Source organism: Copadichromis virginalis, linkage group LG15 (genome assembly GCF_057382275.1).
Source record: "Copadichromis virginalis isolate Kocher_CV1m ecotype Utaka linkage group LG15, C_Virginalis_male_GT1.1, whole genome shotgun sequence".
NCBI classification, from domain to species: Eukaryota; Metazoa; Chordata; class Actinopteri; order Cichliformes; family Cichlidae; genus Copadichromis; species Copadichromis virginalis.
The window spans coordinates 22,334,639-22,361,155 of record NC_140632.1 but is presented as its reverse complement, the minus strand read 5'-3'; the positions used below and the strand labels follow the sequence as shown (position 1 = coordinate 22,361,155).

General features: G+C 40.9%; 2 protein-coding genes across 3 annotated transcripts; both read right to left on the bottom strand.

Moving 5' to 3' along the window:
* Positions 1-1,021: 1,021 nt before the first annotated feature.
* zfand3 (zinc finger, AN1-type domain 3) lies at positions 1,022-12,046 on the bottom strand. 2 transcript variants are annotated; one of them, XM_085432498.1, is made up of 6 exons: positions 11,916-12,046; positions 7,440-7,480; positions 3,967-4,158; positions 1,798-1,863; positions 1,541-1,711; positions 1,022-1,227 (listed from the first exon to the last, which is right to left on the bottom strand). In XM_085432498.1, exons 1-6 carry the CDS (start codon positions 11,981-11,983, stop codon positions 1,073-1,075), a joined length of 693 nt encoding a protein of 230 aa, XP_085288624.1. In that variant the 5' UTR covers positions 11,984-12,046; the 3' UTR covers positions 1,022-1,072. The 2 variants fall into 2 exon arrangements, with proteins under 2 accessions (XP_085288624.1, XP_085288625.1); XM_085432499.1 differs by having other exon boundaries at positions 1,798-1,910; positions 3,987-4,158.
* Positions 12,047-15,774: 3,728 nt separating this feature from the next.
* On the bottom strand, positions 15,775-25,854 carry btbd9 (BTB (POZ) domain containing 9). Its single transcript, XM_085432497.1, has 11 exons — positions 25,710-25,854; positions 25,156-25,364; positions 24,024-24,387; positions 22,772-23,039; positions 22,406-22,625; positions 22,046-22,165; positions 21,026-21,135; positions 20,718-20,907; positions 20,293-20,400; positions 19,535-19,613; positions 15,775-18,078 (listed from the first exon to the last, which is right to left on the bottom strand). Exons 2-11 carry the CDS (start codon positions 25,338-25,340, stop codon positions 17,878-17,880), a joined length of 1,845 nt encoding a protein of 614 aa, XP_085288623.1. The 5' UTR covers positions 25,341-25,364; positions 25,710-25,854; the 3' UTR covers positions 15,775-17,877.
* Between the last annotated feature and the right edge of the window lie 663 nt (positions 25,855-26,517).

Below are 26,517 nucleotides of genomic sequence, written 5' to 3'. Positions count from 1 at the left end.
AGGGAGAAGAGGGACTGCTACACAGAGGATTTATCTGAGTGTCTCTTGTCCATTTAGTGTGTTTGTCTATTTTATTTATTTATTTATTTATTTGTATTTTTCCTTTTTGCCAACAGTCTGTGAGCAGAGGCAGGGATCGGCTGTATTGTCCTCCACGACACCGTGGCTAAGCAGTAAAAACAGAGCTAATCAAGGTAACGGCCACACAGCGTCCTTGGACTGCATCACATTACCAAATGACACGCTCAAAACCTGCACAAATACACTGTTGCTAGAACCATGCATGAGTACAACTGGTTAGTGATGCCGTGCATGGGTCCAAACACGGGTGGAAGAAAGGGGGGAAAAAAAAAAAAAAAAAAAAAAAAGAAAAAAAGAAGAGGAAGGTGAGGTTACAGGTTTGATACCTCGACCCCTTGATGACGACCTGAGGAGTGGTCGTGGGATAGTGCTAGACCCCTCATCCGCGACCAGGTAATGGGGGAAAAAATCTAAATAAAACAAATAACTCTGTAGAATTCAAAAAAATCCAAATGGATCAGTTCAGCTGAGCGTTAGAGCAGTTCACTTCCTGTACTGAAAAGAAAGAACAAAAAAAAAAAAAAAAAAAAAAAAAAAAAAAAAAGACTGAGTAAAGGGGAGAAAACCGGGGCAAGGCACAGAAGAACTGTGCATGACATACAACTGACTGGATCCGTCTCTGTGGTGTCCTTCCTCTGAAGACGGGTGGGGTTAAGGCTGTGTGTGTGAGAACATGCGATACTGAACGTAGCTCTGAAGAACAGCCACCAGGCGGCCCCCTGTTGGCCCTGAGCAGAGTCCGAACAGATGCTCCAGGCAGGAAACCAGGACTTCAACAGGGTGGCCTTAAGCTCAGATCCAGAATCGTTGGGTCAGATGCAGGATGTTACAACCACACCCCATCCCCTCCTCCTCTTCTCCCCCCTCCCACCCGCCCCCTCCCATTACCCCATTTGTCAATTCTCCTAGACCTCCTTCCATCAACACCACTACCACCACCTCCTCTTTGTAAGCTCCTGTTTTATTGGATGGCTGCTCACTCTGTGGCCAATCAGGAGCACTCCTCCCCGATGCGCTGGCATGAACGGCCCACCTTGCGGTCCAGCTTCACCATCTTGAGGACGGCCTCCTCACGTCCGCGGCCCAGATGGTCGAACAGACAGTCGTGTTGCTCGGGTAGACGGTGGAGCATGCAGAAAACGTAGCCTGGGAGGCAAACAGAGAAGCTGGTGAGGCAGGAAGTGACCCCAATACACATTATTTAATTTTACTTTGCCAAGCTTATTGTTAAACAAGAACATTGGGAAGAGGTCTCTTTTCCTAGTTTCTAAAGCAGGTCTGTGCTATTTTCTTTATACAATTTTAAGAGGATGAATGTGCATTACCTGTAATTTGTACATGTGAGTGATTCTGATATAGTTTTCCCACATTATTTATATGCAAACATTTGACAAAGATGCCATAAGCCAATGACCATCTTAGCTTATACAGTGACATGCGTCTCAAAGATGATACTGACCACAGCGACAGGATCCCAGTTCCTGCTGCACCAGCTCTAGTTTGGTTTGGCAGCGATAGCAGCGCCGACGGTTCTTCTGCTTGGGCGTCCCGCGGGCCTCTTCGCCACTCCCTTCTTTCTCTTCTGTCCGTGGTCGTTTCTCTGGTGTGGCCTCGCTCTCCGAGCCCGAGGCTGGAAACAAACACCAGGGTTAAAGATTTAGCGCTCAACCTGTCAAAGGTCGTGCGGCGCTAGAAGGCAAGAGGAAGAGGTGGTACCTGATTCTCGTGGACGTTTTGTGGGCGTGCAGAGTGTGCCTTGGGCTGTTTCTGTGGACGACACACCTACAGGTGGAGGAATAAAAGGCGAGTGAGACACGATGTGGAATGACCTCCTTCCTTTAACATCCACTCCGAGGAAAGAAAACCTACGATTGTACTGTGTACCATGCTTAAAATAAAAACAACTTCATCATTTGAAATTGAAGCTGAAATGTCAATACTTAAACTATTAGTCATTACATTATTATATAGATGTTCTAACATTTTTCAGCAGGCCATATATTCACTTCATCCAAACCAGCTTGACCTTTTCAAAAGCCATTAAATGTCAAAACAAATGAAATGAACATTTCAAGGATTTTTAAATGTGATTTTTAAGCAACCAAAACAATATTTTACAAATGATACAAAACAAAGATGTATGTATGGAAAGGTGCATTTTAAGCGCTTAATAGTGAGTTTAGGAACGATTCTGTACATCACCTCAGCATCAAACAGCAGACAGATACAGTTACCAGCAAACTCAGTCAAGCGAAAGGTGGGTAAAAATTTAGTTAATGTGCTGGTGGAGAGACTTTGATTGGAGACCAACAGGAAAACTAATACTGAAGTTTGTCACATGGTAAGAAACATGACTCCAGATGAAAGCAAGTATAACTCTACAACTTAGAAATGTGTTAAGAACAACATTTATCTATATTCCCTACTGCTTATGCGAGTCTGGGTCATAGGAGCAGTAGTCTCAAGCCACCGCCTTTAGCTCTCTGAGGTGTTCCTGAGACAGCTGAGGGATATAATCACTTCAACATGTCCCGACTCTGCCAGGAGAATCTGCTCCTGGTTGGGTATGTCTGAAACCATTTACCTAGGAGACCTCCAGGAGACATCCTAATCAGAGGCCCAAAACATCTCAATTAGCCGTTTTTGATGCAGAAGAGCAACTCTACTTTGAACCCCTTTCTTATATTTAAGCAGGAGCCCAGACAGCATTCAGAGTACGCTCGTTTCTGTCCCAAAGCGTCCAAAAAAAGATTTAAAAAGTAGCAATTTACAAAATAGATTATATTAAGTAATTATTGTTGACAATCTGCTATAGACCAAGACACACTAATCATCCACAACATTGAATCCACTAACCTATGATGTGAATAAACGTATTATTCTGTTATAATGCAACAATCTACTGGGGAAAACTTGGTTCTTGATCTTTATTAATAGTCTTTCCACCCTTGTACGTACAGTTTCCCCACTTCTAATACTCTGTGACGGCAGAATCTACCCCAGCAAGGAAAAGAGCTCTGATACACAGCAGAAACTGCTCAAAGAACATGATGAAGAGCCTAAAGTGTTGACCTGATCGGCTTAAACATGCATGAAATGCATCTGATCAAGAAAAATCTATAGATCACCACAACTGTCAAAAACAAAGCGCTCTGGCTAACGTCCCTACAGGTCACCCCTAGAAGGGAACAGCTGACATCCATAAGGCAGGTGATTTTAATGTTGTGGTTGATGTAGCATAGGATCTGGTCATACAGATCTGAACAGTCAGAGGCTTTTGCAGAGAACTGTGTTTTCTACTCGAGATTGAAGTTTTCCTTGTACCATGTGCCGCTTTGTACTAGAGAATTACTACTGTTGCCTTTTCTATGTTTTAAAAGCAAAACCCACAGACAGATTCATCCAGTACTTATTTAAAGACTGAAAAGGCTGCACAGCAGCATTTATGCCTGCACAAACTGTTCCAAACCACAGAGACATCATACTGCTTCATCTACAAAGAATGACATTTAACGTAGTCTTGAGGTCCACGATAGTTGAGAAAATTCCTACATGAGGGATTTTATGAGCTCTGCAATGAACTTCATATTTCATTATGTTCCTTTGTTTCAGTGCTGCACTCCTGTGTCAGCCATGTTCTGCATCTTCCTGTGCTTGACAAAGAAAAAGAACAGTCAGTCCAGACTATCATCACTGCCACAAACAGCTTGCTCTGCATCCATCAATTCTTTGAGAAAGACTTAACCGTTAAATTGAGCAAAAGTTTCAGTCTACTGTGACCATTAACCTTTTGCTTCCACATTGTTAGGAAAGTTTGCTCTCCTGAAAGTCAGTTTTTAAAAACAGAACAGGGTGAGTGTGAAGTCATTGGCTGACCAGGCTTACCTTCCCTTGTGCTGGAAAACACAGGTAAGGGCTCTTCAGCTGACAGTTGCTCGGAGCTTGAGGGCGGCAACAATGATAGGGATTGGCTACTGCTACTGCTCATCTCGCTACTGAAAACTGGCGATTGGCTACTCCCGGTGCTTTGGATGGGCTTGGGGGTGCAGTCTTCGACTGGCTGCTTCTTTTGGACGTCTGTGGTCAAGGACAGAGAGTGAGGGAGTAGACAGGAATGTAAAAAAAAAAAAAAAAAAAAAAAAAAAAAGAAGAGAAAAGAAGAGGACAGGGAAAATACAAACAGTGGGAGGGACAGGAAAAAAAATAAATAAGAGGAGATAGGACATTGTGTCAAACAGACAACTCTAGACTTATGGAGTGTGGTATAGGCACTGTGCACCCCAGATCTCCCGTTATAACATCTGTAAAAGGTTTCATGTAGCTGAAAAATACATCGAAATTAGTGTATAAGAGTTATCAGGCAATTTAACAGCGATATGTGGGAGGTACATATTTAAACTAAAACCATCAAGTCAACCTAAAGACAAAAAAGAAAACATTTGGTGAAACAGTGAGTTAGTCCTCCGCCCTGACAGAGCTCTCATATGTTATTATCTTCTGCCTGACCATTTCCTTTGGTATCCCAGTTTTTCCTGTCTGTCAAACTATAATGCATCGGCTGTTTGGTAAATATAACTGTGAGCAGAGTTTCCCTAACATCATGTTCCAGAGTGCCTCAGTGTTTATGGCTCTCTCCTCCCATTACACCTATAACTTTTAGCAGTGACTTGAAAATGGAGCGTCCACTGAATTCAGCAATCATCTGACTCTTTCCTTATCAGTACATTTGAGGAAAGTCAATAACAGCTGACGGTCAGCTGCTTTAAGGATCTGCATTTACACTGTAGATGGAAACGCATCTAAATTAAATTACCAGCAAACAGACAAAACTCTAGGAAATGATTTCATCCCAAAAAGTCAATTACACGATTACTTGAAACAATCGAAGCCCAGTGCACTGATTAAAAGGCATCTTGTAAAAACTGTGCTCAAATTAATATTCTGGCTTTTTAACATGCCACGCTGTATTTGTAACAAATAGTTGCCACCATTTAAAAAAAAAAAAAAAAAAAAAAAAAAACCCCAACAAAAACAACATATTAAACTTTCTTTCATCAGCAATAATTTACTGAATACCTTCCAAAGCATTCAACATTGGTGCCATCTATGCCTCTATTTTCCTTCTATGGTAATCTTTGATAAGCAGCTTCCACCATTGTTGCATATTGTTTTATTTTATGGTTGATTAATCTGCATATTCACAGATTAACCAACAATCAAAATAATCACTGGTTGCAGCATGCGCCATCTCCATCTCTCTGCGACTGATCATTTCATGACTACCATGTGTGTATAAAAATAAAATAAAATAGAACTTTAACCTTAAAAAAAAACAAAAAAAAAAACAGCCTGAATGAAAGTACAAACCATCTCTAAACTCCATTACCATGTGGCTATCAGTTAACTTTACCAAGTGAAATGTGACTCAGTGAGACAAAGATAAAAATCACCTTGCACGCCTGAGCTGGTTCTTGTCTTTATTCCACCACCACCCTCTCCCCGCAGGGGAAGGTGTGGGAGGCCAGCCTAGATTTTACTTTTACCTCCACATGTGGGCTAACCCACTTCTGCTCAGCCTCCATACTTGTGTGTATCAAGTCTATTCTAAGCATTACTGCTGTCTGTGATGCTAGGTCCTCACTGTCTACCATGCTCACTGGTTGCTATGACCACCGACAGGGCTGCGGATCACCTTCAACCCTCATCCACCTGAACCAGACTGGAGAAGTCATTGGGACAGCTTAATTCATACAATGACATTTTCAAACTTTAACTGGGCATTTTTCTCTTGTGCAATTATCATGCTGGAGAAAAATGAAACTTTCTATGTTTTAGAAAGCTTCCAAGCAAAACAGTAAATGCAGTAACCAGAGAAACAGACAAAGATAAGTCTGTTTCCCGAATCTGCCCTCAGAGAACAGCTACCATCTTCCCAGCAAATTAAGAAGATTTTATGGAATCTCATCATCCTTTATGGAAGCAATTATCTCCTAACTTTCACCGTTTTCCTCCAAATGGCAAATACATAATTTTGGAGTGAGGCGCTTTATGGGTTCTTTCGTTTTCTGAGAATGACTTCTTAGCATTATTGACATTCCTAACTGAAATCTGCTGGCACACCTAGCCTCAAGCTGCTGCTAGCAGTGTGTCAGGCTGTCACTGAGAATGCCTCTGCACGCCAAGAGAAAATGAACATCCAATAGTTTCAGCCATTTATATGTGAGAAGTAAGCAGCTGCAAGTAACTCTCAAAGACAAAGACACACCCAGGAGCACCCAGGGGTGCTGAAATGCATCCATCCGTGCATGGGTATGGGGATTTGAATCTCTGTAGTATAGACTGTTAACTCTGTAGTCAAGCAACAACAGCACAGGTGAAACTCTGGAGGCAACTGATGTTAAAAATGACATAGGTAATAAGCCTTTTCAGTTAACAGGCCTTATACACCAATGCAACTTTAAATCATTTATTGTTTTAACCATTACTACAAACTGAAACCCAGAGAGGCACAGAAACAACACTGCGATTGGCTTTGAGTACCTGCTGTGGGGGCAAAGGAATTTTTTTTTTTTTTTTTGACAACGAACATATTGGGCGATTGTGGCTCAAGAGTTGGCAGTTCACCTTGTAATCGGAAGGTTGCCGGTTCGAGCCCCGGCTTGGACAGTCTCGGTCGTTGTGTCCTTGGGCAAGACACTTCACCCGTTGACTACTGGTGGTGGTCAGAGGGCCCGGTGGCGCCAGTGTCCGGCAGCCTCGCTTCTGTCAGTGCGCCCCAGGGCTACAATGTAGCTTGCCATCACCAGTGTGTGAGAATGGGTGGATGACTGGTTGTGTAAAGCGCTTTGGGGTCCTTAGGGACTAGTAAAGCGCTATACAAATACAGGCCATTTATTGAGCCAGCCACAACTTCATTGGACAAAACATCACAACATTCGAGTGAAAGACCACGCGTGTCCTGTGGCCACATTTACAGACAAAACAACCAAAGTGAACATCAGAAGCAACAGAATAGCTATCAGTTCTGTCTCTTTCGTACAGCTTCCAGCTGGCTTGTACTGACGGACAAAGAAGTCTGGCTCATTCTCCAAGTAGAGTTCCTACTTTCGTGCATGTAAGCAAGAATGCAAAGTAGCACCACTTTAAATCTTTTATATTTCGAGAAAAGTCACGCAGTTGGCAAACATTCAGTAAACTGAGGGATGTTGTTGGCTGCTGAAAGATGTCAGGTACCCAAGGTGTAACAGGACCCATTTGTGTCCTGTGCCTCCTTTGCTATTGAATGATATCCAAATGAAAACCCAGTGTTGTTTATTTCCCCCCACAAGACAAATACTGTGCATTTAGAAGTGACTTACCAGCAAAACATTTGGAGCATAAGTTCATTGTTTTACTGGACCTGGAAAGACAAGAGAGATAATGTCAGTTTTTAACCTCCGCAGACCTGCTGTTTGTTTCCACACATTTCAACCATCTATAGTTCAACTTTATGTGTAAAAGAAGAAACAATGTCAAATTACTAAATGTGAATTTAATGGGAGTCATCTATATATAAACATCTTTTCCTCCAACAGGTTAATACCTGTATTTACTGCAGAGTAGGTGAACATAAATGTGGAAGAATAATACCACTCTGAATTTTTCAACATCTCAGATAAAAATTATGTCATATCCAGCTCATTAAATCTATGATCTTTCATAATCTCCTCCAAGGCTTAATCTCAGGATTTTAGAAATTGGGCCTTGGCTTCGAGGTAAGACTGAAAGAAAAGGGAGAAAATTGATAAGCAGACGGTTGCTGCACAAGAGGAGCACATGGCTGGAAGAGGGGATATTCTTCCCCACTGTTAAGCTATTGTTGCTGATGAATCTTCTGTCACTCCCTTGATTGTTTCAGCATTACTAGTTTCCTGCAAGCTGCAAGCAGAGAGACAAACATTTCATCTTAAAGGCAAATTACGCCCATCTGGTTTTACGTACTCGAGTAGATTTCAGTCGATCTTTCTGTAGTCAAAAAGGGAAAAAACTATGCTACAAATTAGGGCTGCACGATTTTGCATAAAATGAGAATCACGATTTTTTGGCTTAGAATTGAGATCACGATTCTCTCACGATTTTCTTTTCCAGTATAAATATTTATTGCACTTATTAACTGCACATCAACTTCGTAACAGTTGAGACTGAACATAAAAACAATAAATAAACATAAAAACAACAAAAAAGGAAGAGTGAGCGCTTGTTTTCATGCAGATTACGTCCCAGATCAAAATGCGGTACAATCGTCGTCTTTTTTTTTTTTTAATCGTTGTCATTTGGAAATGAGATCACACATAAGTATGAATCGAGATCGCGATTTTCTAACGATTAATCGTGCAGCCCTACTACAAATTCACTAATATTTGGTTCAAGTTCAACAATAGGTAACCTGCTGTTACAATGCTCAAACCCCCATTTGAATTTGCAAACTGTGCATATATTGTCAACCTAAACTTCAACCTTCATTTGCTGTTGCATGCCTCAAAGAACGGCTGAGACTGACAGCACGGGTGGCTGTAGCTCAGGTGGCAGAGCAGGTCAGCCACTAATCAGAAGGTCGGTGGTTCGATCTCAAATATCCTTAGGCAAGATACTAACCCCATGTTTGCCTACTGGTGGTGGTCAGAGGGCCCAGTGACGCCAGTGTCCGGCAGCCTCGCCTCTGTCAGTGCGCCCCAGGGCAGCTGTGGCTACAATGTAGCTTGCCATTGCCAGTGTGTGAATGTGTGTGTGAATGATTGAATGTAGTGTAAAGCATTTGTTCTTTGCCTTTCATCTTTTTGATGGCTGCATAGTAACAGCCTAACTAAGAACTTTCAACAAAAACACAAAAGTGATTTTACAAGCTTTTGCCATGAATAGTCAAGATTTGAATAGACAAAGAAAACATTCTTACAGAGTTTAAAGTGACCTAGATGTGACCTTAAGGTTTTTTCATTGCAAGTCCATTCAGAAGACAATGAACAGTTTTAAAACTAGTCATTTGAATCTTTTCTTGGCAATTGGTAAGACCTTTGCCACAGGTGTGTCTTTCCCTCACCTTCTGGGCTTCTCTCCAATGTCCATACCACCACAATGTCTTTGTTCTCAGCCATTTCTGTTCACACCGAGTTCTCTCAATGGTACACAAGCTGGAACTTGGTGGGGTATTCATATCATTGTTCCTACAGGAGCTAGGTGACTAATACAGAAGGACAAGCCTGCACAGACTGTTTATACTGAAAGCAAAGAGGTGAATGATAGTACCAGACAAATTCAGTCGCTCTAAGCCAAACAAAAAACAAAAACCAAAAACAAAATGCAATTTTGAGACAATTTTAATATTGTCATCTAGTCTTTAATAATACTTAAATCACTAAAAGCCTGAAATTTTCCAAATAAGATGGCTTCTTTTTTCTTTGCTACATAAACCACACAGGATAAAACAAGTCTTCTACAGACAAAATATACTTCATTATGCTCCCAGGTGACGCTTCAAGGTGGAGACAAGATGGGAAAGCTTGATTATGTCAGCACAAAGGTGCCACAACCAAGTCAAATATTTTGTTTAGGTCCTCAAAACGCAACTTGTTCATCTGATAGCAGCACGCAGAGTAGGAAAAAACAAACAGACTGATAACTATTCCGTCATTTTGAATCCAAGAACAAGGCTTTACTCAAAGAAAGTATTTTTAAATCGATTACCTCATCCTCTTAAATCCTGTTGCTCATAAGAAGTGATCAACCTGTACATTAGCTACTCTGAAGTATCCACAAATTAAAGAAACTTAAAAGCAATGTTTGAAATGATTAAAACTAATGTCATCCAGGCTGCACTTTAGCTGTAACATATCTTGGTTGCAGTTAATCATTGCTAATCAAAAGGTATTCTCATCAAAACTCAGTGTGAGATAGGTTTGTCTGCAGTTACAACCAATAATAGCTCATTTAATGCCATTATTAATGATTTATTTTTATTATTAACTGAAGTTACTTAGCATGTTTTACTGAGCTTACTACTGGACTTTATAAACTCATGGAGCCAACCTGTGCAAACAGGTGATTTCCATTGAATAGCATCGCCTTATCTCAAAGAAGTAATCAATGAAATCACTTGTGGTTTGACTTTTATTTGCTCAAGTTAGTGCAGGTTTGGACCCAAAATTAACCGATGCCTTTAAACCCTGATGAGCTGACATCTTAAAGGACACATTGGTATGAATAATATTGGCAAACCTGCATCAAAGTGCAGTATTTGTATTTCGGTAGTTTAGTTCCTGGTCTTAATTATCATTTTACCTTATTTATATATTTGTTTTATGGACTTATAATGAATGCCAAAATGTTGTTTCCTGGAATAGTGTTGCTCTCAGCTCTCATTTAATTTTATTACTCCCCTGTTTATTACCTTTAACTTTTTAAAAACCATTTTACTGTCCTCTTATTGGTTTTAATAACCACTTTATTAAATATCTGTTTCTTCTGTGGATTTAACATGTACATTTTTAGCCTTTTTTAAATTGTATTATTGTTGCTTTTGCTTGTTTTTAAATCAATAGTCGCATTTCATAATATTTTATTACTTTGTCTGCTTACATTTGTCTATTGATTTAGTTTTATATCATCTATGTAGTGCTGTGCTACAGACTCTGTAGTAGCTTAAGCAGTATATTGTGCAACCGACTGGAACCAAGTCAGTCTTGCACTAGTTAATTATTCAGATATTTTTTGTTTTGTTTTTGTTTCTTTGGGGCTGAGGGACACCAAAAAGAAAGAAAGAAAAAAAAAAAGAATTTAAACAATGTAAATATCATCAGTACTGACAAGGTGAAGGTTTGCACCCCATATTTTTAGTAAGATGTAAAATCCTGCAAATAGTTGAATAAAACCTTGAAATCGTTTCACGAAGCCTTGGCTTTTAGGGACATGTGCTGAGAGACAGCAGATTCCCACCCCCCCAGACCAGGTGTTATTCTGAGCTGAGGCAGGCTGGGGCCATAATCACACAAGGCTGCCATTCATGTCACCTGACATTGACAGGTGGGTTACTGCCACCTCCAGTTTGCTTTCTGGACAGCAGAAAACGAAGCAGCTGGGGAAGATGGGCTGGTTATCAAATGTCAATTCATAAGACTATGTTCTGTATTGATATTTGCCTCAAAGCAAGTGAAGACAGGAACAAGAAATTATCAATGCGTTTAATGAGAAATAAGCAGTCACTTCTTATGGTTACTACTAAATACATTTAAAAAGGTTAGTCATTTTTCCTATGGGGTAACACAGGCGAGATCAGTGAATCACATCCGGTATGCAACACACATCCACCTCTTGACAAGAGCGAATGTAAAGAGGGGCGTAAAATAAACGACAAAATAAGTTTAACAACACATTTAAATCTTAAGGTTTAAGAAAAGTAGCGTGTTAAATATTTAAATCCAGCTTTCCTTTGAAGTCGTAGACGAAAACAGGGCAGGTTTAAAAGGAACCTGCTGGCAATAAATCATTTTCTATGTCGGGTACGTCATCTCCTGGCTTCAAAAATAGCCCTAAAAACGGTAAAGCACGGTCGGAAAATAACAACCGGCACTACAGGAGACGACAAAGAGTGTGAGAGCTCTAAAAAGGGGGTAAATTAAGCTAGTTTTCAAGCTAGGAGGTTATTTATTAGCCAACTTCCCAACCCCCCACCCTCGGCCTGTACAACAGAACAACAACAATGGGTTTGGACTAGTTGAACCCGTTTAGCACATTTCATCCGGATTTACTTTTCAGTTCAAGATAGCGGGTTTAATCCGGTTTCTATCAGGTTTAACACTTACCCCCAAAATCCGCAGGGACACCTGGGAGGTAGAGTCGGAGGTTTGCTTCGTTCACTAGTGTCTCCCATGACTTCCAACACACACACACAAACACAGGCACCCACACGCGCGCGCACCCACACACACGCACACACAAAAAGCCGATAAGGAAACGCGAGGCTGGGGATGAGTCCGGGGCCTGGTCGTTCAATGAGAAAAAGCCTTCAACGCTCAAATTACACAAAACGATAGCTGTCCAATTCCTCCGAAAGTCCACACATGGGTAAAAAATAAATAAATATCGCGTCGGCAAACTCGCTTCAGCCACAAAAAGCCTTCCGTTAAGTCAAAGGAAACGGCTTAGTTTGAACTGGAATAATTGAACAGCACTCAAAGCAATCAGCTGGATGTTCGGACTTTACGACCGACAAACGACTGGAGGGGGGCGTTCCGGTGTTTCAGTCGACACCAAAAAGCTTAAAATGAACACCGCCCGTCCACCTATACGAATAAAACACAATTATGGCGACGTTAAATGTGTGGGAGGGTGCGAAAAAATAAAAAATAAATAGACTGAGCAAGGCCTTCCCCTCTTGACAGTTGAGGACCACCCCTATTCACACGTCGCTGGTATGAAGTATGCTAGGCCGGAAACGCGTCCATCAAACCAGAAATGTCAATATTGGCCAACGAAATGATGGTAAAACAGTATGAACTAACACCGCTTCTACACGGAAAACATCCAGAATAAACACATATGCCAACATTTCTGAGTCGCCGTGTTTACTTTTCTCTATAATCCTGAGTGTTAGTATTGGAAAGGCAAGTGTACAGCGAGTACTGTACAGTAAGAGTAAGCCATAGATGTACTATAGAGTAAAGCAAAACAATGAAGCTATGGACTAAAGCAATAACAACACGTTTTAAAACTACAGATAACACTCTATATATTGTGAATTGTCTTTTCAGTATTTGAAAATGTGGATTGTTATATTTAAAAACATTTATAAGGGAATAAGTGAAATAGCAAAGTAAAAGCAAATTTTATTCAAGAACTTCATGAAGGTAGCATCAGCATGAGATGCCTTAAAAACATAATTTCTTTACTGTATTGTTTTTTACTGTTAAATGCAGTTAAAGATTGCATTTACTGAAAATCATCCCCAATATATAGTGCACTGTGCAAAAGTCTTGAGCAACCTTCATTTCTTTATAACTGCCTTCTACGGAGTTACCTCTATTTTTAGGTGGTCTTGAGCAATATTTCTCCAGGATTTCTGAGGTCTTTCAAAGTTTTTCTTTGGGCATTGCCTGCTTCTGCACTCAGTCCAGTCCTCGCACCTGACAAATTTAAAAGGAATGTTTTGTTTCTGTTTTTTCAAGCTTAACACCAACCCATGACTCATTAAAACACAATGACTCTCTAGAGATGACAACATAGCAAAGAACCAGTTTGAAATTTTATCATTATCATACTAGCAACCTGTTGCACTAGTGTCACTCATGGCTGTCGCAAAGACACATCAGAATTTCCCATTTCTTTAGATGAATCTACAACAAAGAAACAAGGAAAATTTTGATTGGCTATATATATATATATATATATATAAAAAACAAAAAAAAAAAAAAAACACCCAGCACGCCCCTGCGGGCGGTTTATCCTTCAAGCTCGGGTCCTCTACCAGAGGCCTGGGAGCTTGAGGGTCCTGCGCAGTATCTTAGCTGTTCCCAGGACTGCGCTCTTCTGGACAGAGATCTCCGATGTTGTTCCCGGGATCTGCTGGAGCCACTCGCCTAGCTTGGGAGTCACCGCACCTAGTGCTCCGATTACCACGGGGACCACCGTTACCTTCACCCTCCACATCCTCTCGAGCTCTTCTCTGAGCCCTTGGTATTTCTCCAGCTTCTCGTGTTCCTTCTTCCTGATATTGCTGTCATTCGGAACCGCTACATCGATCACTACGGCCATCTTCTTCTGTTTGTCTACCACCACTATGTCCGGTTGGTTAGCCACCACCATTTTGTCCGTCTGTATCTGGAAGTCCCACAGGATCTTAGCTCGGTCATTCTCCACCACCCTTGGGGGCATCTCCCATTTTGACCTCGGGACTTCCAGGTTATACTTGGCACAGATGTTCCTGTACACTATGCCGGCCACTTGGTTATGGCGTTCCATGTATGCCTTGCCTGCTAGCATCTTGCACCCTGCTGTTATGTGCTGGATTGTCTCTGGGGCATCTTTACACAGCCTGCACCTGGGGTCTTGCCTGGTGTGATAGACCCCAGCCTCTATGGATCTTGTGCTCAGAGCTTGTTCTTGTGCTGTCTTTCAGTCCAGCTTTGTCCAGCCACTGGTAGGATTTCTGGATATCAGCCACCTCCTCTATCTGCCGGTGGTACATACCGTGCAGGGGCCTGACCTTCCATGATGGTTCCTCGTCTCCCTCCTCTTTCTTGGGTTTCTGCTGCCTGAGGTATTCACTGAGCACTCGGTCAGTTGGGGCCATCTTCCTAATGTATTCTTGGATGTTCGTTGTCTCATCCTGGACTGTGGTGCTGACACTCACCAGTCCCCGGCCCCCTTCCTTCCGCTTAGCGTACAGCCTCAGGGTGCTGGATTTGGGGTGAAACCCTCCATGCATGGTAAGGAGCTTTCTTGTCTTTATGTCAGTGGCTTCTATCTCCTCCTTTGGCCAGCCTATTACCCCAGCAGGGTACCTGATCACGGGCAGGGCGTACGTGTTGATGGCCCGGATCTTGTTCTTACCATTCAGCTGACTCCTCAGGACTTGCCTGACCCTCTGCAGGTACTTGGTGGTTGCAGCTTTTCTAGCGGCCTCTTCATGGTTCCCATTCGCCTGTGGGATCCCCAAGTACTTGTAACTGTCCTCTATGTCTGCAATGTTGCCTTCTGGTAGTTCAATCCCCTCAGTTCTGACTACCTTCCCTCTCTTTGTTACCATCCGACTACACTTCTCCAGTCCGAACGACATTCCAATGTCATTGCTGTATAGCCTGGTAGTGTGGATCAGTGAATCGATGTCTCGTTCACTCTTGGCATACAGCTTGATGTCATCCATGTACAGGAGGTGGCTGACAACTGCTCCGTTCTGTAGTCGGTATCCGTAGCCAGTCTTGTTAATGATCTCACTGAGGGGGTTCAGGCCTATGCAGAACAGCAGTGGGGACAGAGCATCTCCTTGGTAGATCCCGCACTTGATGGTGACTTGTGCTATGGGCTTGGAGTTGGCCTCTAGTGTTGTACGCCACATCCCCATTGAGTTCCTGATGAAGGCTCTTAGGGTCCCATTGATCTTGTACAATTCTAGGCATTCCAGTATCCAGCTGTGGGGCATTAAAGCCTCATCAGAGACATTATCTGTTGAAGGGCTGTTGTCAAGAAACCATTGCTAGGGATGGGAAATGGAGAAAAGGCTGAGGTATGCCATATTATACAAGCCTTATGGAGTGACGGAAGGTCAGGAGAGAGTTACAACATTATCTATTAAATTATCTACTACCCCCTATGTAAAACATAGGGGAAAGTCTGTCATGGCTTGGGGCTGCATTTCAGCCAGTGGTGATATTATCAAAACTGATGAAATTCTAAACGCAGAAAAATATGGTCAGAATTTGATCCATGTAATATCACCTGGAAAACAACTGATTGACTCCACTTTTCAGCATGACAATGATCCCAATCAGTGATGGGATGGCCTTCCCAGAGCCCGGACCTCAGTGTATGATCATCTTGACAGAGAACAGAACGGAAAGAAGAACTTTCAATGTCCCCCCAAAAGCCAAGAGAATTTTCTTGAAGACTTAAAGAAATTACAAGAAAGCTGCCTAAGAGAGTTCAGGATGTGTTAAAGAATAAATATTAGACACACCAAATATTGACTTTAATGCTGGTTAGAACTGTACAAACTACGTTTTTACCTTATATTGCTTTATTTCCTACTTTCATAGCAAAATAAACAAATGAGGGGTGTCTCAAGACTTTGTACTGTTTCACAGTAGTGTATATACTGGTTAGTAACCGAGTCTGTGGTCCTACGAGCTGTAAAAACTCCTTGGATGCAAGTTTCCTACCTGCTGGAATAAACAGTGCAACTTTTCTCACTATGAAAAACAAGACAATAAAACTTTTGATTTTCAAAACATGACATTTTAAAAAGTTTTATGACAATAACATCTTCATAGGCAGCCGTACACATTAACACTGCCCACGAAGCTGGTGGGGCATCAGTGCCCGGCCCATTAATGTTACACGATTATCAATCAGCACCATTTGGTGTGTAACAAAAGCTCTCAATACTTAAAACCAAAGGTGGACTTATTGTATTGCTTGAATCAAAGAGCTTCACTGTGTGTAACAGCAGCGATTCTGACTAGCAGGTGTGTGTGTCACCCTCTTACAGAAACAAAAATCAACAAACAACATCGGCTTTTTTTGTTGTTTTTGTTTTTCGTAATCACATTTTTAACAGGCATTGAACACGAGGCAGTGAGATGCAGTCACACATTGATGGTGAAAATAAGTAAAAGTACACATAAAGTTAGATAAGGTATGGAGAGTACAACCTGAACAAAGCCCTATTTTTGTTCTCTAGTTATTAAGGAAGACTTATCAAACTAATGGGTAGTTGTCTTAAATGTATTGGGATGGTTAAAGAAAGCTTACAGAAACATCAGTGAGTCACCTAAGGTAGATAGGTATTTCAGGTTATGTAACAGCAAACAAAGGGTTTCCAACAAATGATTTTTTTTCTTCTTTTTAAATAACGTAAAAGTGCAACATCAGGACACAAAGAAAACACAGCACTGACACTTCATTAAAAAAAATGCAAAAAGAACTGAAATCAAAAACAACCCAGAACCACAAAGATTTTAAATTAATTTAACATAAACAGCAAGATACCAAATCCAGCACTCCAGTACTCTACTTCAGTCAGAAGACCCAAGCTACAACCCTTATTTCTGTATACTTGAGTAAAATAAAGTGCAGATGGAAGCTGCTCATGTGTCTACAGTATAAAGTTAAACTTCAGCAGCCCAAGTGCAGCCAAATTTGGTCCTCTAAGTCCCATTTCCCCCCCAAGCTAATTGATTTCCCTAATCGTGTGTGTGCGCCAACCTATTCAAGTGCTTAAAATATTAAATTAAGACACTCAGTTAAATCTTGGTTCGTTTTAGTGAGATCATTATTGAGGTATGAATTTTAGCTATAAAAAAAAAAAAAAAAAAGAAAAAAAAAAGAGAAAAGGTCACACTGCAAAGTTTAGATTGGGTGTCAAAGCCTGCTATCAAATACTCCACAGCTATTACTTAATATGCAGATAGATAATTGGATTAAATGCCATTTGGATAGAAATGTCACCTAATGCATTAGCTCGACAGCTTTGGCAGACCTTTGAACTATTTACTTCCAAAGTTTGAAAAATACTCAACTTCTACTCTGTTAGTTGTGATGGTATGAAAAGTGAGTAGAGTCAGTTTAAGACAGTTTCTTAAAAAAATAGCTTAACAACAGTACTTTCATTATTAATCGTACGATTAATGCATAAAATTCAAATACCACCCCCCCACCATGGACTTACTGCTCTTTGATAATACAGTATAAACATGTTTCAGTGTGTGCCTAACCTTTAGAGAAAGATTTCACCTTCATATTTTTTTTAAAGGATAAAACTTGAGTCTTAGTTCCTAAAAAGTACCTTCATATAAACGCAGGAGATATGATATCTAATGTTGAGCTTCAAAACTGGGAAGACTGGAGCCCTAAATGCTGTTGCTACCAATAACCAGTCTCTAATGTTGCACATATGACAGACGGACTATGGATTATGACAAAGACGATCGCCTTAGCAGTGTTGTTGTAGCAGTGCTGTCTGAACAATGAAGGCTGTGCAAAATGGCGTTCTGAGGTCCCCCCCGCCCACCACTCTCCTTCCTCTCAACATCTTCCAATAAGGGGACGTTCTTAATGATGGGAAGAGGAAGAGGATGAGGAGGAAGAGGGCTGGGTGGGCAGCAGGCTGTGTGTGCGTGAAGGTCGTTGAGGTCGCTGCTGCTGTTGCTGCTGCGTAGTAGCTCCAGAATCAGAAGAATCCAAACCCGGGCTGCCTTCACTGACCTCGGTGTCCAGCTGGGCCGGACACTCAAAGTGCACGCAGTGGAACACCTGCAGAAAGATCAAGGTTAAATATGTAAAGGAGAAATCGATACACAAATGACTGTTTATCTCAGATACTGGACAAAAGTTAGTCTAATATAATAGATCATTATGGGAGTGACAATTAGCCACTGTGAGTTAACCCCTTTGATTGTTTTTGGTTTTGTTTTTTTAAACCATCACCCGGCTCATTTTACAATTACAAAATGAAAACAGTTTCAGAAAAAATTGAAAATGAGCTTTATGGGCAGGAGTGCACATAAGTGGTCCACAGGTGCAACCACTTTTCTGAGAATACGCGCTTCTTTTCCGGTTCGGACTCCTTTTGACAAAGCAATTACTTTGGAACACCAAAGTAATTGCTTAAAGGAGCTTCTTCGACATCTTTAAGAGCTCTAAACAAATGTCTGTCCTCCTCCAGAAAATCTTATGTACGCAAATGCGCGTTGCAACTTCTTATCTGGTACGCATCTTTTATTTTGACAGCGAATGCACACCTGCGGACCACTTATGTGCACTCCTGTTTATGAGGATATTTGTTTTATGGAAGCAGCACAAAGCACTCATAAGGTACTGCTGTCTGAACAAAGACAGAAAAATCAGCTCCACCTACATGTTACCATGTGCAATTCACGTTACTGTAACTCCTCAACCTTTGGGCTGGAGAGAAAATTCAAATAGTTCCTCGTGTAGGTGGCCTGTATGGTACTTGGGTTATAAAGGGTTAATCATTCAATTCTGGCTGTTTCTCAGATGTTATGGGGCCACCCGCTACTTGCCAGATCTTCAGCCCCATCAGATCGCAGCATCCCTCTCTCTCTCTTTGTGACATGACGAGATAAAGAACCAATGGCCACGCTAACCAACACGACTCTGCGGTGCCCACATCCATAAAATGGACGGAAAGCTGTGTCCAAGTAAACTGGCACATAACCACCCAACTCAATGTCTAACTGTTTTCTGTAAAGGTGTGAGGATGTTAACTATCGAGGAAGAAGGCCACCGCTGCTAGCATTGCGAAGTTCGCCACACTCGTCAAACTTGTGGGGGCGACGTCTGTATCAAAGGCAGAATCTGACTTTGGGAGGAAATCATTAACAGTTTCAACTGGCTCAAAAACACACAAAGAACATTAGCAGACAGTGTTTAACCTCAACTATTGGAATGTGCTAAATGTGGATCTTTTTTTGTCTTTAAATAACATGTATATTAAGTCATAATTTTTTTACATGGTTCAAGAGGAATTTTCTGTTCTTGTTTCTTTACTAACTTAGCTGATTGTAACAGCTACTTTAGCCACCCAGTGATTTTTGAAAAGTACTCTCTGTACAATTACTTGATTAAGCACAACTTATCAAAAGTTTGTTACAATGTAAAAAGAACTTTCAGCTCCTCTAAAGCTAAAGCATTCGAACAAAGAGACAGACGAATGAACACAGACGACCATTTCAAACCATGTTTTCACCTCATTAGCGGTGTTATGAGTCCCAACAATACGGATGAAGGAAGCAGGCTGCTTATCAAACTTCAGTGTCTGCCATGATCTGTAAGAGAAAGCAATTAAAAACAAACAAAAGAAAGATCCTGATTTATCTCTGGTTATTATCAAAGTTTCCAGAGAAGACCCTGAAAATTTTCTATGGACCTCAGGATCTGCTTCATAAGTGTTTGTCAATAACTTTTCATTTATGAATGTTCACATTCGGCTTAGAAGAGCAGCACCTACTTACACACGGATCTTCTGAAAATGAAAATAATCAAGAGTTCCAGGATTAGAAATAGATCTTTATAAGTATTTATTCTCAGACAAAGATGGAATCCAGATGGTTCAAGGTGACTATAATCAGACAGGCCTTTGAAAAGTGATTGTGAACACACAAATCAGCAAGTTTCTCTGCTGGGGTCGAGTTCACGGATTAGTCAAATTATGTAACAAGGAAAAAATTAATAGCAATCAAGAGTTTTTATTGAAAATAGTATTTGGAACAGGTAACACTGAGGTCTTAAAAGGCCTCTCGTTAAAGACTTCAGGTACATTTATTTAAACAGAGGCTGACTGCGGATCCTTCTTTCAATAATGCAGATTAAGCATGTTCTTTAAAGCCTTCATTTATTATAAAATAAAGGCTCTGATTCCATTTTTAACCATTAAAGACACTGGAAGAGCATCGGTAGCTTAAGGTGTGATTCAGAAAGTAAGAAAAGAAGAAGTGAACCACTTACCGACAAGCTACCCTGGTGCGGTCAATCACTTTTGTCCACTGCTGTTGGTTGGTGGAAACTTCAATGTAGTAACTGTAGGAGCGCTCATCGCAGTCCCACAGCAGCAGCCTGAACACATTTGTCTGTGTTAATGCTATTTTACCACAGATTTTTAAATGACTCCAATGATAAGAAGCTGTTGTTAATAACTTATAGATATTAGGTACAGTACATGCAGAATAAAATTCTCCAGCTCTGATCTCTCCAACAATTATTTCTTTTTCTTGTATACGATTCAACAGAAAAGCTTAAATAAAAGTTTGTCACTGGATGGAAACAAACACTTTATTGTAGCTGTGATGGAAACGTTTGATTTATTACAAGTAACACAATAATGACTTCATCACAGCTGCTGAGATTTGAACTCAAAGCTAGTGCACACTCACCTCAGTGATCCAATAGAATAGGGCTGAGCTAGCTGGATGACGATGGCCCCAGAGCCCAGCTGATGACAAGTGTATCCCGAGTCCCAGTCGTAGTTGCGGGTGTCACCGTTGAGCAAGGCATTTCTGCTGCGACTCACACCCTCGATGACGCTGGCGCAGGCAGCTATAGTGGCCACATTCTCACTGGGCACTGCAGACATTACGAGCAGGGTTAAAGGCTTAAATTACAAACATGAAACCCTTTCTATCTACACAAAAACACTGCAAACTACACATGCAGTGCAGACTGGCAGTATTTTGCTGCTTACCCACAAGCCCGTTCTCCAGGGTGAACGAGCGGTTGGTGAACATGCATTCAAAAGCCACGAGGTGGAAGACCTTGTTGACCGTGTTGTGTGTTCCTACAATACGAACATATCTGAAACACACAGGAAATAAATGAATGACTACATGAATAACAGGTTATATCTAAAAATCTTCAGATAAGCACAAGTACACTGACACTTTTTATTGCCTCTTATGTTTTTAACACCGCTTTAATTTTATTAATGCTCATCATCTGATTCCAGTGAATTTTATTGTATTTTATATTAATGAGACAGTTTTCCATCCAAATGCCTTTCTCTACAGTGAAGCGCATTTAGTACAATTTGGATTTTGTGAAGAGGAACAAAACTTCTTACAACATGGCCATGTAACACAAGAACACAAATATTAACACAAGCATTTGTTTTACAAAGTACCAATTAAATAAACATTCTTTTGACAACTCAGTTTCAGGTTTCTCTTTAGGTGGTGATATCAATTTCAAACAAGCATATCACTATACTTACTTATATTTTCACTTTTATGGTGAATTTAAGACGATTAGAGAAAGAATGATGGTGTAATTCCCATTACTGGCAAGTTTTAGTCATATCTTCTGACATCCATTTGAATGTTTTGGCTCTATTATCTTTAAAAGGCATGGCAACACATTACTCAAAATCAGGAGTGTCAGGAACTTCACGTCAGTGTGTCTGGGAAGGACAGACCAGCTACTGGCAACAACACTATTTGAACTCAGCCAGCTCGAGAGGTATGCAAAAATACTTATGCTTCTGTCATCACACGGGCAAACAAGGCGGTTTGTACAAATTAACTAACTGTAGCAACCCAAATACACACCCTAATTGTACACGAGATTAAGGCAAGTCATGACAGAGCACAAATAAGCCCCTTGTGCAAAGCCAAAAAGATGGCAAAAATGGGATGGGATTTTATAGCTTAGGCCAGGGATTAATAAGCACTGGTATAACTGGAAGCCATATGATTTTGGTTTGGTTTACCTGCAAACCCGGGGTGCGAAGTACAGATTCTGCCACGAGCGGCAGAGATACTTGGAGTGGTCAACAACACGCACCCAGTCCAGCTCATCCATTGACACCTCGATGTAGTATGAGTAAGACCTGTAACAGTCATACAGGACACTAAGTATACAAAGCACTTCAGATTTAAGAGGGAGGTTAAAAATACAAGTGCATAAGAAATGAGTTTGACTCTATAATGTGCTTTAAAATACACATTTTGGTCTTTTTTTTTTTTTTATTAAGAAGCAGCACGTCTTATGTAGTCAGCTCTAATTGGCCCACACTCTGCTTGGACCTTTTTATCGTTTGTTTTATCAGGATGAGCAGAGAATATTTTACCGGCTGTCTCTGTCCCACAGCAGCAGGCGGATGTGGTTAATGATGGACGGTTGGCCCAGTTTGACCTGAATCCCAGCTCGGCCGTCCTCTTCGATCGGGTGTCTGGAGAAGCCGTGGTCCAGGTCGTAGTTCTGGGTGTCGCCGTCGAGCAGCGCTGACTTCAGCTCTCCTTTCACTACCTGAGCTCCGTATTTCATGGTGGCGATGTTCTCCTCAGGGACTGAAAACCAAGATTTGACACCATGAACGAAAGCACAAATTAATGCTTTCAAGAAGCAGATAAAAAACAAAAAATATTCACACATTACAGTTTTTAACTGCAGCTTGATGTGAACGCTAATCAAACAAAGGACAAAGAAGACTGACTGAGCATTCCCCGGTAGTTGAGGTCCATATTGCGGCTTTCAGACCGGGCCTTAATGGCGTCCAGCAGGTCATCAGGGCTCACGAGGCTAGACGGTCGCACCACATTCAGCATCTCGGTCAGAGTCATGAGGGGCAGCCGCACTGCAGACATCACCTCGTAAGTGTGCTCGCCATCCTCATGCTGCCGGCACCAGCGGCACAACGCTTGGAAGATCTCCTTCTCACTGGCAGCAAATGAGTCCCTCCTGACCACAGTCAGCAAAGCATTCTGCAGACACAGGTAATAAATTATTCAAGGGAAGGAAAACACACCAGAAAATTCACAAAATGTAGTGCTTATAGCTTATCTTGTTTAACCACATTTTATATTACTGTAATGGCTTTTTTTAAAATTTAATCTGTAAAAAAGTAACTAAATTAAAACCTAACTGCCTTTAAGAAGATTCGAGGGGGTAATTCACCATCATGTGTGACCTTTCTGGGCTAAATTATGACATCACTGTGTAAAAGAGAACAAAGTGTGGCAGAATAATATAATAAAATTAATGAATATAGTTTTTTTTTTCTTCAAACTAAAATACAAGATGGTTAAAAACAGATAGAAGGCAGCTTAGTACTCATTTTACAATCAGACTGGTCAAAGAACAAAAACCAGGAAGATCAGAAGCCCTTTGATTATTTATTATGTGAATGATTTTAATAACACTGATTTTCAGGACTGCAACTTTCTTCTGTTTTAGGGTTCTGATGGACGCAGGAGTCTACATGTCTCTTTAGGGTTAAATAAAAAAAAGAAGGTTTAAGCCTTTAACAAAATCCTTTTTTTAACTGATAACTTATTTGATTTTACTTTTCTCAGCCACACACACTTCATTGTTATCCCTGCATATAACATATATAGCTGTTTTTATGTGAAAGTGACAACACTTTTCACTTAATATTTTATTACTGATACATGACTGATACAAGACTTGGATCCATACCAAAATAATAAATCACAATTAAAAATTAATAATTCATTTAAGATCACTTATGTATACCTTTCAGATATCTATAAAAATACATTTTTAACCTATGCAGAAGTCCTGCTTAGATAACAGTTGCCATTTGCTGAGCAGTGTTGACTGTCTTTTGTAGCTTCTGCTAACTACCACTAGAGGTCACTGCATCTACATTTTTAACAGAAATAAAGACTAACACAAGAATGAAATAATACCAAAACCTACTACAATTCTTCTTCCATCACTCTTACCTTGGAGAGCGTGAGGAAACCTTCAGAATTTAGCACTTCAGGTGCGTGTCTGTCCATGTAAGTACAGCAGGCTGCAGTGAGCGCGCTCAGAGAGTACAAGCTGGCCACGTCAAACACCAGACAGACATTGTTGGTATGCAGGATGGTGCGGAGGAAGTCAGATGTGGAATCCTCCAAAGGCTGGAGCCCGTAGCGGTGAGCCAAGCCCAGGAAGTCCAGTAGCACCTCTTCCCGGGCAGAACTGAGGCTGGCCCGGCCCGTGTACAGGTAGTTCAACAGCATTGAAAAGGCTTCAGCCCGAGTCTCCTCCAAACACACCTCCGCCTGCGGTTGTGACTCTTTCATCCCACCGTATAGCAGGGCCCTAAAAGGAGGCAGAATATGCAAAAGTTTACATTTTTGTTTTTTATTATTTTTTGCCATGAATAAAACCACGCAAAAAACAAAAGATCTAAATTCTGCTCATTGAATGAGATGCACTTTAGACAGATTAGATAGTCCTTTACACCAGCAGGATTCGATGGCAGTAGGGAACATAAGGTCTCTAGTTAAAAAACAGGAATGAGTTGTGGAACTAGTAAGAGATCAAAGTGACAATCGGGAGTGGAGTATGTTATGCTACACCCAGACCACAGTCCCACCATGCACAGTGTCAATAAGATCACAAGGACCACAAAAACATGGAAAAAGATGCCAGTGAGGCCCCAAGAAAGAGGACTTGGACAATCAACCACTGTTGAACAGGCATTGTTCAGTGGAAAACATATTTCACACCTTATACAAGGTGGAAAAGCAAAAATAAAGTGATGCTACAGAGGATTAAAAAAGGTATATTTTGTATTAGACAGATTTGGGAAAGGAAGCTTTTGAATAATTTAGTCATTTAAAAAAAATTAAAGATATTTTTTTCCAACTAGGAGTTTGAAAAAACTTTGTGTTGTAAAATGATCAACAGGGTGAAACAACGCTGCGCTGTCTTTTTTTTCTTTTCTTTTTTAAAAAATTGCCAGTTTGTCATCGTAACGTGAGTTTTTTTCGGTTAAAATTAGTATTTATGTTACTCACTATCAGGTGTTTCAGGACTGGAATTAAAAAAGGCGCCAACCTCTGGCTAAGAGGCATTTAACTTTACCTGAAGTAGTGACAGCGAGCTGCCAGGATGACCCTGTGCGCTGGGAAGCGCTTTCCCTCCACGATGAAGGTGACATCGCTGTACTCCTCTCCGAGCACCAGGGCTCCGAGCTGCTCCGACAGCAGGTGGATGTGGTCGATTTCCGACACGGAGGCCAGTGGACGCAGAGGGTGACTGTTGCTCATGGTCGACGGCTGTCAGAGTTACATCTGGCACAGGAATGCACACGTTAAAACGAAAGCAAAACAGGCAGTGACGGAAAAAAATTAACCTTATGTTAGCTGAAGGTAAATGCTAACTGGAATGCACTGAAGGAAAATGGCTTCTGTAATCAAACACCGCTGACGTCAAATCTCATATTTTTAAAGTGTACGTTAAAAACACTCAGTCAGCAAAGTAAAACGACAGCAGTGAAAATACGATGTGAATAAACAGCTAGCTCGGCTGTGTTGTTTACAGCCGCTGGTGTCGCGGATATTTGACGCCTCGACTAATCGTTAGCTCGAAGCTAATTAATGTCTCTTTTCTCGCTTTAATCTGTGTTATAAACTTACTGAACAGCAACCATTAACTCCGGTATTGAGATAAAGTCGATCTCAAACACACAGTCGTTGTTATTTTTTCCAAAATGCAGGAAAAAATCAGCCGTTAACCCCCTAGCTCTTCCAGCATTACACCAGCGGAAACCTCTTCGGGGGCAAAGGAAGAAACATCCGGTTCAGTTAAGATAGTTTCAAAATAAAGGCTCCCAACAAAGCGTGTGTATCATCACATTTAATAGTTTTATTTTCATATACTTGACAGTTACATTTTTAAACATTTTATTTAAAAAAACGTATTGAAAAACAAAAATCATGAGATCATACTGTACATGCATAAACACACTCAGAAAACATAAACATAAATACTGAAACATAAAAGATGCAAACTTCTAAGGAAAAAAGGAAAATAAAATTAACAATGTCAATCACTGATTCTAAAATAAAAATACTACATAGCAGCAAACTTCAGGGTGCACGGATTTATCGACTAATTCGAAAAAGTTGATTATAAAACATTGTAGAAAAATTCTATGCTTTGATGCTTCCTGTAATGCACGGCTATGTGTGCCGGTGTGTTAAAGATGTAGACGTGGGCGTTAAACTCACAGTTGCAATACAAACGTATTCAGGAGCATGTGAATAAAACGAGTGTTAAACAGAAACACGGAGAACACACCAGCAGCATTAATGATGACGCGGCCACAGTTTAACGTGGAGCTGGAGTCTGTTTACACACCGACAAAAGCAAAGAGCCGTTACCGAGACAGTGAGCTCAAACAGAGTGAAAAACGTGTGTATAGCGTCCAAAGGGAACCGTGTA